Consider the following 18,740-nt stretch of genomic DNA (forward strand, 5'->3'; position numbering starts at 1 on the left):
AAACAGCAAATTGTTAGCTGTGGTTGGCTTTGGCTGGGATTATGGGTCTTTCCCCTCTTATTGTCCATGTTTCCTAGGTTTTTACCTTAGGGATATATTACTGACATCAAGGGAAAAAAATCAATAAGCAAGCGCCCTCTTATACATTGATGAAGCTTACTCATTGTAGACCAGGGAGGCTTCGCCTAAGGCTTCGCCTTCCTCATTTGGGGATGGATTGTGGGGACTGGAGTGGGGACAGGGAGGAGGTAGAAAGAGAGAGAGGGAGACTGGGAGGGTGGGTAAAGGCCTGAGATAACAAATCCCTTAGCCGAAGTGCCTCCACCTCCCCCAGCTCCTTGCAAAGTCAGACTTCCAAAAGAGAGAGAGGCAACAAGGGATTCATCCAGGGACAACAGAGTACACAGCTATGAGCAAAGGCTCATGGCATCATGAGAAGCCACAAATCTTAAGTGAAAATAAAGCTTTTATGAAGTTGTTCTCATGCATAAGTCACATCTTAGATTAATTTATTTACATTTATGTTGACTAGTAAACTTTGATACTACGTTAGTATCAAAAGTAACCAAAAAGTATATTGATTTAGTTATATAAAAGTTATAGCTTAATAATCAACTGATTTATTATTTCTAAATTATTGTTCAGATATATATATGTAATGGCCTGAGAAGGACTAGCATATAAAAATTAGCATATAACATTTATTGAGTATTTGTAATTTGCGAGTCACTGTGCTATGTTCTTTACACAGACTGGCTGGCTTAACAACACTATTGTTAGAGGTTATCATATTTTTCACACTGAAGAGATTGAGGCTCAGAGAGATTGGATAACTTGACAAGGTTATACGATTAGCAAGTGGCAAAACTGGGAGTTAAATTCTGGAATTCTTACTCTAGCAAGGCCTGTGCTTTCATACTACTCTATACCATTGAAAATAATTGACAAAACTAAGATAAACGACAAATTTGGGAAGGCAGGAAGGAATTCTAAATGGAGAAGCAGAGGCTAAAGGTGAGAAGATGGAGAATGAGAAATAGGATATGGGAGGAACAATAGCTTTAGTGAGACCATGAAGTGTGCTGGCATCTACTCAGGAAGCACCCAGGGCTGTCAGTGAGCAAGTTCCACTTCCGAGTTGCATGAGCTGCCTATGGTGGAGTTGAGTATTTCCACGCCCCACCCCTTGGAACTTCTCAGTGTCATGGCATCCTGAAAATTACTAACCTGGCTCCAAGAGGAGGAAATTTAACAGAGGGAAAACTCCGAGTAGGATGATGTGTAATGGGAGTGTGTCTAAAACTTGATAATATGATGGGAGAAGCAGTGAAAAGAAGTTGGTTGGTCACCTTGCATTTTATGACGAGTAAGTATGAATATTCCAAATTACTGAATTACCCATTTATCCTGTTTTATATTACAATGTCTATTATTAAAAGTGTTGCAATAGAGACGCTTCAGTTACGATTGTGAAGGTTCATTCATCATGCTGGTGGGGAGAGCTTAGTGGACAAAACATCAGCTATCACTAACTATGACATTCTGCATTCAGAAGCTAATATGCTAGTGGCATTGACTCAGCAGCTTATCTTCTGAATGAAGCCAATTCCACAGAGTTTACTCAGATGGGTGGAGGGTCCTTTGGACAATGTCTGGGAAAAAAGTGCCTATCCTGCCTGGATAATCAAGATTCCTAGAAGTTTTACAAACTGAAGATTTCCCCCCAGTTTCCTGGAAGCATGAGATATAGGCCAACCAAAGGTCTTCTACCACACTCTCAGAATTGGTGCCTTATTCTGGCTAGTTTCCCCTGCTTTATCACTAGCCTTACACAAAGCCAATTTAGCCTTCCCCTAAACTACTTCCATTCAACTGTTTAATACTCTTACTATATTTTATTTCATTTAAAAAATTTTTATTTTATATTGGAGTATAGTTGATTTACAATGTTGTGTTAGTTCCAGGTGTACAGCAAAGTGATTCAGTTATATATATATATATTCTTTTTCAGATTATTTTCCCATATAGGTTATTACAGAGTACTGAGTAGAGTTCTCTGTGCTATACAGTAGGTCCTTGTTGATTACCTATTTTATATATAGTAGTGTGTATATGTTAATTCCAATCTCCTAATTTATCCCTCCCCCCCACCTTTCCCCTTTCTTACTATATTTTAGATGTCTATAATAGTCTCTTTACTTTCTTCATCCTGCTCATAATTTCTTAATCTTAATCTTTCAAATCAAATCAGCCCATTCATCCACTTAATGATAAGAACTATTCGTTTATAAATAAATCTTTCACTTTTATGGCTTTATCAATTTACTTTACAATGACAAAGTAGGTATGCTTAGTAGTCATAAAAATAACGCTATCACTAAGTGAATCAACCAATATCTCAGACGAATGATTCCATCTTTATAAAATTATTCTTAAAAATTTATCATCTAAGTTTATATCAATTTGAAGAAATCCTTGCTCCAGTTGTAATCTCAAAATGAATACAGCACACATTTATTGAGTACCCACTGTGTGTCAGATATTGTTCTAAGCACTTGGCTTAGAAAAAAAGCTAAAACAAAACAAAACAAAACAAAACAAAACAAACAGTCCTGTTCCTGCTATAATCTAGTGAAGGTGACCAACAACCATAAACAGGTGTTAAGTGCTATAACCACGATACAGGAAAATGTCCTAGAAACAGATTCATGCTCTCTGTGAACTCAGAGGTAGCTATAAGTAGAGACTTGAAGCTCCTTATTTCTAAATACAGTTTGACAATCTGATTTTCAGATTCAAGCTTCTAAATTAGCCCAATTTTTGATTTTTGAAAGTAGATGCTTAAAAAGTAAGTGATACACAGTTAAATCTATAAGCATAGGACTATGGGAATTTGAGAAACTGAAGGGGTGAGATTAATATTAATATAAGTTAATTTTATTAATGCCCCAGGATCTTCACACAATGATTTCCTCTTTTACATTTTTCTTTTTCAAGCCCATTCTGAGATTTCGTCATTACATTCTGTACTGTCATCTATCAGATATCATTAATCTTTCTGATACATTACGCACTGCTCCGCCTTCTACTCTTCCTGACTTCTAGATGGGACTGCTTCCTTATATGCTGACATCCTAGTTATGACAATGATCCAGCCCTCCCTGTTCCAGCTACCTCTGTCATTAGATCGCTATCTCCTTCTTTAATACCCACTGCTAATTGTATTTGTTATTTCCCACACATAATGCACGATGTGATCATTTTAGTAATATTTCATTCCTATTGTCCGGTTATACAGAATTTCTTTTTTACATTAACTCCTGCTTTCTATATAATTTCACTGTAATTTACCTTTACGTATTTTACCCTTAAATTCTCCAGGTGATTACTAAGGAAGTGGAAATGTAGCAATCTTTAGTTATTTCTTATAAATTCTCAATTTTCTACCCTGAAATTTCCCATTATCCAAATATGTATTTCTTCAGCATGATTACAGGGCTTTGTGCAGGGCTGTCTTCCAGCATTCAGAATACCTTTGTATCTAATTAGAGGCATTAGAGCTAAAATACAAGATGGGAGTAAGACCTGTTTGCACTGCTTTCGTTCAAAATGTCTTCCAGGTCAGGATTAGGATGGTGTGCGGCCAACTGGCTGTCTGAAGTAGCTACACACCTGACTGGCGCACTCTGGTGGTAACAGGTTACTCTGAGCAGGATGGCTGCTGTACACAGCCTCCATGCTGTCTCTACCCCTAGGGGCCTGAGTACCTCCTGACTCATTTTCTGTTCATTTTATATAGGCTTGGTCCTTCCTTTCCCTTCTCGTCCTTTATTTTCCTTTTTCTTTCCCTGTCTTATTTTTAACACCTAGTACTCAGTGCTGATTTAGGCTTTACAAAGGAGCATACAGTGAGTCTATAGGAGGAACTCAAGGATGATGATAGCATTCGCATGCATACTTGGGACCTAAGGTTTGATTTAGTCACAAAAAAATGTCATTGGTTCTTGAAAGAGGATTTTAATCACCCATTTGTCATTTCTTGTCAAAGAAAATAACATGAGCATGAATGTACACTGAGGGATTTTTCCCCACTAAAAGAAAATATTCATTCAATGTTATAATTGATAAATGGGAACTAAGGTCAATTGTGAAATAGTCTTTACAAGTTGGTAACACTGAAGTCAAGTAGCACCTTTTAAAGACAGTGTAAATTTCATTCTGTCTAAAGTTCGAGAAAAACAAGGATGACCACTCAAATTCCTAACTACTCACCAAATCCTGAGACTGGTGTGTGAATCCAAGTGTTTCTAAAAAGAATTCAGCAGAGGGCAGACAGCAGAAGCAAAAAGAACTACAATCCTGCAGCCTGTGGAACAAAAACCACATTCACAGAAAGATAGACAAGATGAAAAGGCAGAGGGCTATGTATCAGATGAAGGAACAAGATAAAACCCCAGAAAAACAACTAAATGAAATGGACATAGGCAATCTTCCAGAAAAAGAATTCAGAATAACGATAGTGAAGATGAACCAGCACTTCGGAAAAAGAATGGAGGCAAAGACTGAGAAGATGCAAGAAATGTTTAAAAAAGATCTAGAAGAATTAAAGAACAAACAGAGATGAACAATACAATAACTGAAATGAAAACTACACTAGAAGGAATCAATAGCAGAATAACTGAGGCAGAAGAACGGATAAGTGACCTGGAAGACAGAATGGCAGAATTCACTGCTGAGGAACAGAATAAAGAAAAAAGAATGAAAAGAAATGAAGACAGCCTAAGAGACCTCTGGGACAACATTAAATGCAACAACATTCGCATTATAGGGGTCCCAGAAGGAGAAGAGACAGAGGAAGGACCCGAGAAAATATATGAAGAGATTATAGTCAAAAACTTCCCTAATATGGGAAAGGAAAGAGCCACCCAAGTCCAGGAAGCACAGAGAGTCCCATACAGGATAAACCCAAGGAGAAACATGCTGAGACACATAGTAAAAAAATTGGCAAAAATTAAAGACAAATAAAAATTATTGAAAGCAGCAAGGGAAAAACGAAAAATAACATATAAGGGAACTCCCATAAGGTTAACAGCTGATTTCTCAGAAGAAACTCTACAAGCCAGAAGGGAGGGGCATGATATACTTAAAGTGATGAAAGGGAAGAACCTACAACCAAGATTACTCTACCCAGCAAGGATCTCATTCACATTCGATGGAGAAATCAAAAGCTTTAGAGACAAGCAAAAGCTAAGAGAATTCAGCACCACCAAACCAGCTCTACAACAAATGCTAAAGGAACTTCTCTAAGTGGGAAACACAAGAGAAGAAAAGGACCTACAAAAACAAACCCAAGACAATTAAGAAAATGGTCATAGGAACATACATATCGATAATTACCTTAAACGTGAAAGGATTAAATGCTCCAACCAAAAGACACAGGCTTGCTGAATGGATAAAAAACAAGACCCATATATATGTTGTCTACAAGAGACCCACTTCAGACCTAGGGACACATACAGACAGAAAGTGAGGGGATGGAAAAAGATATTCCATGCAAATGGAAATCAAAAGAAAGCTGGAGTAGCAATACTCATATAAGATAAAATAGACTTTCAAATAAAGAATGGTACAGGAGACAAGGAAGGACACTACATATGATCAAGGGATCAATCCAAGAAGAAGATATAACAATTATAAATAGATATGCACCCAAAATAGGAGCACCTCAACACATAAGGCAACTGCTAACAGCTCTAAAAGAGGAAATCGACAGTAACACAATAATAGTGGGGGACTTTAACACCTCACTTACACCAATGGACAGATCATCCAAACAGAAAATTAATAAGGAAACACAAGCTTTAAATGACACAATAGACCAGATAGATTTAATTGATATTTATAGGACATTCCATCCAAAAACAGCAGATTACACTTTCTCTCAAGTGCACACAGAACATTCTCCAGGATAGATCACATCTTGGGTCACAAATCAAGCCTCAGTAAATTTAAGAAAATTAAAATCATATCAAGCATCTTTTCTGACCACTAAGCTATGAGATTAGAAATGAATTACACGGAAAAAAACGTAAAAAACACAAACACATGGAGGCTAAACAATACGTTACTAAATAACCAAGAGATCACTAAAGAAATCAAACAGGAAATCAAAAAATACCTAGAGACAAATGACAATGAAAACACAACGATCCCAAACCTATGGGATGCAGCAAAAGCAGTTCTAAGAGGGAAGTTTATAACTATACAAGCCTACCTCAAGAAACAAGAAAAATCTCAATAAACAATCTAACGTTACACCTAAAGGATCTAGAGAAAGAAGAACAAACCAAATCCAAAGTTAGCAGAAGGAAAGAAATCATAAAGATCAGAGCAGAAATAAATGAACTATATACAAAGAAAACAATAGCAAAGATCAATAAAACTAAAAGCTGGTTCTTTGAGAAGATAAACAAAATTGATAAACCCTTAGCCAGACTCATCAAGAAAAAGAGGGAGAGGACTCAAATCAATAAAATTAGAAATAGAAAAGGAGAAGTTACAACAGACACGGCAGAAATACAAAGCATCCTAAGAGACTACTACAAGCACTCTATGGAAATAAAATGGACAACCTGGAAGAAACGGACAAATTCGTAGAATGGTATAACCTTCCAAGACTGAACCAGGAAGAAATAGAAAATATGAACAGACCAATCACAAGAAATGAAATTGAAACTGAGATTAAAAATCTTCCAACAAAGAAAACTCCAGGACCAGATGGCTACACAGGTGAATTCTATCAGAAATGTAGAGAAGAGCTAACACCCATCCTTCTCAAACTCTTCCAAACAATTGCAGAGGAAGGAACACTCCCAAACTCATTCTATGAGGCCACCATCACCCTGATACCAAAACCAGACAAAGACACTACAAAAAAAGAAAATTACAGACCAATATCACTGATGAATATAGATGCAAAAATCCTAAACAAAATACTAGCAAACAGAATCCAACAACACATTAAAAGGATCATACACCATGATCAAGTGGGATTTATCCCAGGGATGCACGGATTCTTCAATATATGCAAATCAATCAATGTGATACACAATATTAACAAATTGAAGGAGAAAAACCATAGGATCATCTCAATAGATGCAGAAAAAGCTTCTGACAAAATTCAACACCCATTTATGATAAAAACTCTCCAGAAAGTGGGCATAGAGGGAACCTACCTCAACATAATAAAGGCCATATACGACAAGCCCACAGCAAACATCATTCTCAATGGTGAAAAACTGAAAGCATTTTCTCTAAGATCAGGAAGAAGACAAGGATGTCCACTCTCATCACTATTATTCAACATAGTTTTGGAAGTCCTAGCCACAGCAATCAGAGGAGGAAAAGAAATTAAAAGGAACACAAATTGGAAAAGAAGAAGTAAAACTGTCACTGGTTGCAGATGACATGATACTATACCTAGAGAATCCTAAAAATACCACCAGAAAACTACTAGAGCTAATTAATGAATTTGGTAAAGTTGCAGGATACAAAATTAATGCACAGAAATCTCTTGCATTCCTATACACTAATGATGAAAAATCTGAAAGCAAAATTAAGGAAACACTCACATTTACCATTGCAACAAAAAGAATAAAATACCTAGGAATAAACCTACCTAGGGAGACAAAAGACCTGTATGCAGAAAACTATAAGAAACTGATGAAAGAAATTAAAGATGATACAAACAGATGGAGACATATACCATGTTCTTAGATTGGAAGAATCAATATTGTGAAAATGACTATACTACCCAAAGCAATCTACAGATTCAATGCAATCACTATCAAATTATCAATGGCATTTTTTACGGAACTAGAACAAAAAATCTTAAAATTTGTATGGAGACACAAAAGTCCCCGAATATCCAAAGCAGTCTTGAGGGAAAAAAACGGAGCTGTAGGAATCAGACTCCCTGACTTCAGACTATACTACAAAGCTACAGTAATCAAGACAATATGGTACTGGCACAAAAACACAAACATACATCAATGGAACAAGATAGAAAGCCCAGAGATAAACCCACACACCTATGGTCAACTAATCTATGACAAAGGAGGCAAGGATATACAATGGAGAAAAGACAGTCTCTTCAATAAGTGGTGCTGGGAAAACTGGACAGCTACATGTAAAAGAATGAAATTAGAACACTCCCTAACACCATACATAAAAATAAACTCAAAATGGATTCGAGACCTAAATGTAAGACTGGATACTATAAAACTCTCAGAGGAAAACATAGGAAGAACACTCTTTGACATAAATCACAGCAAGATCTTTTTGGATCCACCTCCTAGAGTAATGGAAATAAAAACAAAAATAAACAAATGGGACCTAATGAAACTTCAAAGCTTTTGCGAAGCAAAGGAAACCATAAACAAGACGAATAGACAACCCTCCGAATGGGAGAAAATATTTGCAAATGAATCAACGGACAAAGGATTAATCTCCAAAATATATAAACAGCTCATGCAGCTCAATATTAAAGAAACAAACAACCCAATCCAAAAATGGGCAGAAGACCTAAATAGACATTTCTCCAAAGAAGACGTACAGATGGCCAAGAAGCACATGAAAAGCTGCTCAACATCACTAATTATTAGAGAAATGCAAATCAAAACTACAGTGAGGTATCACCTCACACCAGTTGGAAAAGGCATCATCAGAAAGTCTACAAACAACAAATGCTGGGGAGGGTGTGGAGAAAAGGGAACCCTCCTGCACTGTTGGTGGGAATGTAAATTGATACAGGCACTATGGAGAACAGTATGGAGGTTCCTTAAAGAACTAAAAATAGAACTACTGTATGACCCAGCAATCCCACTACTGGGCATACACCCAGAGAAAACCATAATTCAAAAAGACACATGCACCCCAATGTTCATTGCAGCACTATTTACAATAGCCTGGTCATGGAAGCAACCTAAATGCCCATCAAGAGACGAATGGATGAAGAAGATGTGGTATATATATACAATGGAATATTACTCCGCCCTAAAAAGGAACGAAGTCAGGTCATTTGTAGAGACGTGGATGCATCTAGAGACTGTCATACAGAGTGAAGTAATTCAGAAAGCGAAAAACAAATATCGTATATTAACACATATATGTGGAACCTAGAAAATGGTAAAGATGAACTGGTTTGCAGGGCAGAAATTGAGACACAGATGTAGAGAACAAACGTATGGACACCAAGGGGGGAAAGCGGCAGGGGGGTGGGGGTGGTGGTGTGATGAATTGGGTGATTGGGATTGACGTGTATACACTGATGTGTATAAAATGGATGAGTAATAAGAAAATAAATAAATAAATAAACATTAAAAAAATAATAATACAATAATAATAAATAAATAAATAAAAAGAAGTCAACATAACATTGGGTTTGCCAAAAGTTCGTTAGGCTTTGCCGTAATGAACTTTCTGGCCAACCCAATATTTGTCTTCTGTGAATAAATCAGCTGCTGCAGCAGTATTTTACTTAGTGTTGACCTGTGGTCTGAAAAACTGTATTGCCTGTCTAAACATCTGATGTCTTACTTATGTCAACCCAGTTCAAAAATTTGCACTTGATATCCTCTGAATATAATTTCTCAGAAAAACAGGAAATGTGCTTAGCTTTACCAGTTTACTGGTGACTTCTTGAAAAGGGAATATTTCTATTTTTACTCTATGAAGAGGCAAATTACTCCACCTGGAATCATCACATATATATTCTGACTTTCAGAGAAGGGCCTATATTATAATAAAAAGTGAATTAATCTTGGTTGAAACTAATTTAAACTATTATTATTCTCTTCATCAAACTCAATTTCTTCTGGAACTTTTACCCTCCCTTCATAGTTTGTAAATACTCAGCAAATCAAGTGTAAAGCCTAGAAATTACCAATAACATCTAATTGATAAACAAAATGAAAAATGCTCCCATTCAAGTCTTGGATAAAACAGAAAGAGTCACAATTGTCTGCAATGTAGAAATGCTATGTGGCAAGAGTAAAGATAGCAATGACGGGTAGAATTACTTTGTATGTTTGATTATAAAACAAATTAAGGAAAAACCTAGATCCATTAAATAGAAGTGCAATAACTGTTCTCTCTGTTTCTACTCCTGCTCTTCTACACTCAATTCCCCTTGACACAGTATGAATAATATTTTAAAAACATAAGACAGATCATGTCAGTCTCCTGCTCACAGCCACCTTTGGCTTATATGAAAGTCCTTACAGGGTCCACAAGGTCCTATGTGAGCTAGCCCTGGCTACTCTTTCAACAGCATTTCCTATCAGTCTCCCCATAACTTATTCATGTTTAGAACCAATCATGTCGGTCAAAGTAAGTGTCAAAGTACACATTTATTCTTGTGCTTAATCTGTCATTCCAAAGGCTGTTTTGGTTTTCCACAATGAAGTGATGAATGCTAACATAGGCATAATGGACCAATATGATGATTGCCAAGAGACAGAATGGAAGTCAGTCCTACATATACCTAAGTCTCCCAAGAAGCTGTTCTTATAGACATGTCAGCAATTAGGGCAGGAATTAGTCTGCTGATGACATTTCACCAAATAACAGCCACTAAAGACTTACCTGCAGCTACTACGATAACATCTGCCAGCAGAGTATGGATCTTCAGTTGTTCTTTAGGAGTATATCTGTGAGCTATTGTCACAGTTGCATCACCTGGAATGCAGAATAACTTCCATTAATGATTACTGAGGTTTGTTTTTTGTTTTTTTTTTTAATTTGTGAATGCTCCAATTCTAGAGGAGTTCCAGTTACATCCTAAGAATAGGAAAATTGCTTTGAAATTATCAAATCACTTAGCAAGCAAAAGCTAGATAAGGAAACCTAGATGACTCAAAATATTGTACCCCTCAATTGAACAGTGGAAAATCAAATGAGATAAATGAAGGTATGTGCTGACCATCATAGGAGAGTTGTAAGTAGAGTCCTAGAAACCCAGGATTTGAAAGTTCTGTATTGACAGGTCAATACATAGATGTAGGGGATACTCACTGGCTTGATAATATGTAAATATTGAAAACAACAAAATAAGTGCACTAAAAATGGCACAATGTACTGTAGAAGCACAGGTGAGAAATTAATTCTGCCTCATCCTGAGGAGGTGTCAAGGAAGGTTTCCTGAAGGAGTTAATATACATTTTTAGGTCATAAAGTATGAACAAGAGTATACTAATCAGGGAAAGAATAGAAGAGCATTCCAAGCCAAAAGGATAGCAGGAAAAAATGGACCAACTGAAATTATATGTTTAGAAAATGATGACGAGGTCTAGGATATAACAGGAAGTATTCATACATGCTTTAATTAAGAGATGTAGGAATAAGAGAGGTTAGCAGTATGAGGGATTCCAGTGCTTAATGTGTGAGCCAAGGAAGGGGAATGAGGGAAAGGCAGTGATGAGGGAAGTCAAAGGAAGGACTTCCAGTAAGAACAGGGCCGTGTGAGACAGTATTGTCTCTCTTCTCCTCCCAGATAACATGCAAATGCTACACAGTTAATGACAACAATAAAAACTGCACAATTTTTAGCAAAACTAGAAGACATATTGTACACAGACTCCAAAAACATGGAAGAGTTACCCAGGATCAGCAGAGTTAGTAGATACCACACAGGGAGAAAGGCAGAAAGAAGTTCAGAGAATAACAAGATGGCCAGCAGCGGCAGATCTCTGGAAATGACTACAAAAATATACTTCCTGAAGGTGAAGGGGACACATAAAATGCAATATATATCTCTCTTATTTGTAGCAGAAGATGTGGGAATAAGGGCAGAAGAAGCCCTCTTGGACCTAGCATAGTTCACAGTGGGTAGTAACACAAAGACTCAGAGGAGCCATTCAAACAGGAAGTAGTTTGACTCTGTGAAAGTGGTGAAGGAAGAATCTGAAGGCTGCTCAGCATGTCCTCCCCAAACCCTAACAGAAGCACACTGCAAAGAGAAGATCCAAGAAAACCCAGCTCATTCCATGATAAGTAATTTTAAAAAGGATTTTACACAGCATCAATAAAAGGATACTATATAAGAATCAGCCCAGGGGAATTTTGATTCTAGTGGTAGTTACATGACTGTATGCATTTGTCTAAAGTCATGGAACTATACACCAAAAAAGAGTAAATTTTACTATATGCAAAATTTTAAGTAAATAAAAGGATACATTTTAAAAGTGGCAGACCCAAGGAAAAAAAAAACAAAGAAAATTTTTAATTTAACAACAAAGTAATAAACTCAACAGAAAAATGTTGTTATGGAAAAGTTGAACATTATGACCAAACACTATGCCAAACACTTTAAAAATAAGAATTTAGAGTCATACAAAATGGGGAAAAAAGACTTGAGTCCATACAAATTGACCTATAATAGTCAACAGTGAGACACATATCAGTAAAGTTGCTGGATTTTAAAGACTAAAAAAAGAATCCTATGAGCAACCAGGCAAAACTTCAGATTTTTACATTCAATTCCAGAAAACAGCAGAGCAATACCTACAAGAAACCCATGTAAAGAAACTGGGAGCAAGGATTTCATATCCAGTCAAATTGTCTTCCAAGATTAAAGTTTGCAAACAATTTTGAAATTGTAAGAACACAGGAAATATTGTTCCCATGAGTTTTTCCAGAGGAATGTGCTAAAAGATGAACTTTAATGAATCAAAATATATCTGAGGAAACTGGCAAAAGGACTATTGGAGTGTTTTGAATATATTTAATAACAAAATTAAGGCAAAAAAGTGTGAGGATTGGCGTGATAGACAAAATGTTAAATGTTATTTGCTCTGATTAGGTAGAATTGGTGCAAATAACAAAATTAGAATAGAAAGGACAAAAATGAGAAAGTTTGCTGATTGCCTTATATTTAATGACTAGAATGAACAGATATAGTTTAAAGCTGACCAATCAAATAATAGAAATATGAGAATATTTAAAAGTATAAGGTAAACACACTACAAAGATAATTTTTATTGGCAAATATCAGGTAGGAGACAAAAGAAATGGAATCACAGAAGGAAAAGGAAACATTTTATCATTTCTTCTAAGAGAGTATCAGTAGATACCACATAAAGAAATAGAGAACTAAGAGTACTGTATAAAGTTATAATTATTAACTTCCTAAATCTTCCTAAATAATAAAACAACTATATACAAAAAAGAAAAAATATAAAAAGAAAACAAAAACCGTAAAAATAACAGAACAGAAGATAATATGACATTTCAGACTGTATATATTTACCATAATAATAAATATAAATTTTTCTGTTATCTATTAAAAGAATAATATATTAAAATTGACTCACAAAGTAAAGTCTAGTTCTATACTTTATATAAAACACATCTGAAACAAAGCTGTTCAGAAATGTTGAAAATAAAAGGTGGGAAAACATATAACAGGAAAATGACTAATCAAAAAAAAAAATGATGCTCTTATTATCAAATAAGGAGAAATACAGCAACTTTATCAAATAGGATAAAAAGGTACACATTATAATGCAAAGGTGTGATTTAAATGAAGACACGACAATGATAAATATATAAGTAACAAATAAAAAAGAAATCAGTTCATAAAGCAGAAATTACAGGAGACACACGGAGAAATAGAAACACATTGAATTTGTTGAATTCAATTAACCTTTCTCAATCCATTACAGATCAAAGGTATAGAAAATATAAGCAACATAATTAATGATATATATCTGACTACAATACATTAAATTCTGAAAGTAGATCATATATTTTCCTTTCAGGTGCCCAAAGAGTATATTTTTAATGATATGACTTTGGCAACAACAAAAAAAGTAATTAATACCAAAAAGTAGATAGCTGGATAAACTATAGATATTTTCTCTGATCACAAATCAATAAAGTTATAAGTATTGACAAAATCAGAAATTGAGAAACCCTTCCATTGGAAAAAAATTTTAATACTATTTTGAACAATCCTTGGGTCAAAAGGAAAACACAAAACAACATTGCAGAATTTCTAGAAACATTTATAATAAAAGTACTACAGACTAGATCCTATCAGATATAAATAAAGCAAAGCTTAGAGGAAAATTCACAGACTTAAATTATTACATAAATAAAATAGAAATTAAAAAATGAGTGAATCAATCATTTAACTTAAAATGTTAGATAAAGAACAATAAAATAAACAAAAGATATTAGAAAAAACTTAATAAACATAAATGTTAAAATGTTTATAATAACTAAGCCTAAAAACTAACATTATAAGCAAGGAGAGAATTCAATAAATTAGCCAAGTAAAAATGAATATATAGAAATAAATGTGAAAATTAAAGAAAACCTCAACTAAAATTAGAGTTGAGAGGGCCTGTAGAAGGTGCTCTCACTACTATCACTTTCCATCGTTTGCATGCACTCGCCTCTATTTTCATGCCCCGTGGGAAGAACTGTACCTTGTTTTACCAAACAAGAGGAAGTCTTCTATTTCAGGAAGGAAGATTTTCCTTGCCCAGCAACAGCCCAGCCAATGAGAAGCCATTGCCACCCTGAACTCTTACTTTCCTCCAGTAAAATTTTGTTTAGAACAGTCCCTCCAAACTACCCCCTTTTCTCTATAAAAGTAACCTCCCCTCCTTTGTTCTCTGGATTTGCCTATGGTCCACCATAGCTTGCATTTCCCAAATTGTAATTCGTCTGGCTATTCCCAAATAAACTCATCTTGTGGGTATGGTAACTGGCTATTTTATTTTTAAAGTTGATATAAATACTATCATATACAACAACATGTAAGAAGATATAATGAAAGAAAAGAACCCATTATAATAGCAAGACAAAAATAAAATACTCAGAAGTAAACTTAACAAAAAATGTGTAAAATCTATATGGTAAAAGAAAATCTCTAGAACAACACCAAAAGATTTAAGTAAGACTGAGGCACTAGTCATGGTTTTAAGACAAACCATATTCTTGAGTAGGATTCAACATCATAAAGATGACAGTTCCCCCTATATTCATTACACATTTAATACAACTACAATAAAAAATGGTATTTTGCTTTTTTGTAGATGAATATAATTTTATTCTAAAGTTAATATGGAAAAATAAAAGAGAAAACCAGGAAATCTTTGAATAGGAAGAACAATGAGAGGGAACTCTTTGTACTTGATACAGCAGTCGTTTTCATTTCTGGTAATGGTACCACCTTCTGCCCAGTTACTTAGAGTAAAAGTCTATGAGTTCCCCTTGTTTTTTCTCTTTCTTTCACTTGCTATAAACAATCAACAAATGTAGAGTGTATGTTTAGAACCATCCCAAGCCACCAAAATTATGAAGCATCCTCCCATCTCTATCTTAATACAGTTCTCCTATATTTAGAAGGTTCCCCTTACACATTCATTAGCAGCCCACTCAAGCATTCTCTTGTTCCAAATGAGAGTCTCCCAAATCCCTGCAAAAACCAAAATTAAAACCAAAACCTCCCACTTCATCATTACTGATGATTTCATCAAGGAACTGAGCGATACATAATCCAGTGAGTTATATACACATATAATTAACAATCTGTAAAGCTTCAAGCAAAAGAAAAAATATTGAGATGAATTTCAATCAGCATGGAAAGATCTTTTAGATAACTCCACTCCTTCAATAATAATATCTAGTTAAATTGTTTTTACTCCTAAGTGAGTTTGGCTAGGAATACCCATGGCAATATCAAAGTCTTATTTAGACTTGATTGATCAGTTTCTGACTATTGTGCTATCAAACAATGGGAAGGTTTTTAGCCTGCTATTCATTAAACTGGATGATGATAGCAAAAGAGAGTTGAACCAAGGGAATTAAGGGCAAATGTGTTCAAATAATGCCTCAGACACTTCTGCCTTTGCCCCTTGATACCTGTTCCTGGTTCTGAGAACTAGATATCCTAACTATACTCTTATTTAACCTGTCTTACTTGGTGTTGTGAAAATTCTTGTCATTTCTCTTTTCAATTCTGGTTACAATTACTTTTGTTCAATGAATCCTATGGCTTGCTGCACCTAGTCATTTCTAGCGTCTCAAATTTTTCCCGAGGGTAATCAGAACCAACAGGTTACAGCAGCTACTCCATAAAATGATGCATATCTCTGACCCTCAGATGACTTTTTCCCTCACTCAGTTTTATCCTCATATTGTGAGTATAAGAGCCTGGGCTCAGGCTTAATTTTTCTATCACACAAACCCAGATAAAAATGCTTTGTGACCACCTACAGGGGTGGGATAGGGAGGATGGGAGGGAGACACAAGAGGAAGGAGATATGGGGATATATGTATATGTATAGCTGATTCACTTTGTTATAAAGCAGAAACTAACACACCATTGTAAAGCAATTATACTCTGATAAAGATGTTAAAAAAAATGTTTTATAAGAAGTATTAAGCAACTTCATTGTGCCCAGTGCTTTACATCATGTTTGTAAGATATAGTAAGAATAAAAGACTTAGAACCTATCTCCCAGAATCATAGAGTTCTGTTAGAACTTAATAATTAGCTGCTGGGCAAGATATGCTTCTCACTATATAAAAGTCCACAGTCAATCAAGACTTGTTCACTGGGAGCCACCTGCACAGTTTTCTAGGCTATCATTACCTCTGTAATTTATGCAAAATTGCAGATTGTAGCAAACAGTTGTTGGCAATTAAAATTTGAGGAAATTAATATTTTCTATTTAAAAATGCTAAGACAAACAACACAATATGATTCATTTTAGAGTATCATTTTTTTGTTAAAATTACCTAAATGAGGAATTTACTTTTGTCAGACATTTCCAGCCATTCCCTACATTCATTTATTCGACAATCAAGAAATAATCCCAAGACCATGCCAAGTGATGGAGACACACAATTCTCTCCTCTCATATGGAAAACACATCTGTGAATCAGAATTATAATACAGTGTGATAATTCCACACTAAAAGGAGGTATAAGTTACAGTGTTGGCACAGAGAACCATTGTCTACTCTAGCTAAGAACAGCACAGGGGCACTTAAAGGTCTAAGAGAGAGATTCTTGATGTGAGTAGGAATTTGGTTTGCTTCTGCTTCAGTTCCCTTATGCTTTTCCTATCCTTTCCAACTGATAAATCATTTTCTATAAAAATAATTATAGGCATATTATTTCGCCCAAACTGTTAGAAAGTTCTTTCTTACAAGAGCTAAAGTCTCCCTTTTTGAAAATTTTACCAGGATCCTAGATCTATCTTCCACAGCAACGCAGGACAAGTCTCATCTTCCTATTCCATGAGGCAAATCTTCAAATACATACTTGCTTGTGCCTGTATCAGCAGATGAAGGCAAATGGCAAATCCAACAGGAGCTAGAATCTCACATGTAGGGTTTTGCTTTGTCACTTTTTAAGGGAAAAATGAGTCATTCCCAATATATTAACTCATACCATGGTCTGTTTTAAAGGGAAAATCACCAGGGAAATCGCAAGAAGGAAAACTCAGTATTTGTCAACAGAATAGCACTAGATGGATAAGAGAAGCCTGAGTTCTGTTTTTGGACAAATGCCTCCAGAGGCCTAAAGATTCTGAATTTGAACATGTATTTCTTTCTCTCTCCATAAGCTGCAATTACATCTTTAAGCATAAAACAGACAAACAAAAAACAAAATGCACAGAGCCAAAATATATGTGATGAAAATAGCTCTTATATAAGAATTTACGGAGGATTAACCAAGATGGCGGAATAGAAGGACGTGCTCTCACTCCCTCTTGCGAGAGCACCAGAATCACAACTGGCTGCTGGACAATCATTGACAGGAAGACCCTGGACTTCACCAAGGAGGATACCCCACATCCAAGAACAGAGGAGAAGCCACAGTGAGACGGTAGGAGGGGCGCAATCAGAGTAAAATCAAATCCCATAACTGCTGGGTGGGTGACTCACAGACTGGCGAACACTTATACCACAGAAGTCCACCCACTGGAGTGAAGGTTCTGAGCCCCACGTCAGGCTTCCCAACCTGGGGGTCCGGCAACGGGAGGAGGAATTCCTAGAGAATCAGACTTTGAAGCCTAGTGGGAATTGATTGCAGGACTTTGACAGGACTGGGGGAAACAGAGACCCCACTCTTGGAGGGCACACACAAAGTAATGTGTGCATCGGGACCCAGGGGAAGGAGCAGTGACCCTGGGGGAGACTGAACCAGACCTACCTGCTGGTGTTGGGGGGTCTCCTGCAGAGGCGAGTGGTGGCTCTGTTTCACCGTGGGGATAAGGACACTGGCAGCAGAGGTTCTGGGAAGTTCTCCTTGGCGTGAGCCCTCCCAGAGTCTGCCATTAACCCCACCAAAGAGCACGGGTAGGCTCCAGTGTTGGGTTGCCTCAGGCAAAACAACCAACAGGGAGGGAGCCCAGCCCCACCCATCAACAGTCAAGTGGATTAAGGTTTTACTGAGCTCTGACCGCCACAGCAACAGTCAGCTCTACCCACCACCAGAGCATCCCATCAAGCCTCTTAGATAGCCTCAACCACCAGAGGGCAGACAACAGAAGCAAGAAAAACTACAATCCTGCAGCCTGTGGAACAAAAACCACAGTTACAGAAAGATAGAGAAGATGAAAAGGCAGAGGGCTATGTACCAGATGAAGGAACAAGAAAAAACCCCAGAAAAACAACTAAATGAAGTGGAGATAGGCAACCTTCCAGAAAAAGAATTCAGAA

General features: G+C 36.2%; 1 protein-coding gene and 1 long non-coding RNA gene across 12 annotated transcripts in view; one reads left to right on the forward strand and one right to left on the reverse strand.

The window, feature by feature from the left end:
* Positions 1 to 18,740, forward strand: part of LOC309627955 — a 166,729-nt gene that overhangs the window by 132,227 nt on the left and 15,762 nt on the right. The gene's annotated exons all lie outside the window — the stretch shown is intronic.
* MTHFD2L (methylenetetrahydrofolate dehydrogenase (NADP+ dependent) 2 like) overlaps positions 1 to 18,740 on the reverse strand; it is a 145,643-nt gene that overhangs the window by 62,677 nt on the left and 64,226 nt on the right. For all 9 annotated transcript variants that reach the window (XR_014244010.1, XR_014244011.1, XR_014244012.1 and 6 more), the window contains one exon: positions 10,645 to 10,737. Coding sequence is in view for 6 of the 9 variants with exons in the window: in XM_082390266.1 (XP_082246392.1) it covers positions 10,645 to 10,737 (93 nt within the window). In the remaining 3 variants the exon portion in view is untranslated. The remainder of the gene's footprint in view (positions 1 to 10,644; positions 10,738 to 18,740) is intronic.

This window comes from Balaenoptera borealis (genome assembly GCF_965194805.1).
Source record: "Balaenoptera borealis genome assembly, chromosome: 4".
NCBI classification, from domain to species: domain Eukaryota; kingdom Metazoa; phylum Chordata; class Mammalia; order Artiodactyla; family Balaenopteridae; genus Balaenoptera; species Balaenoptera borealis.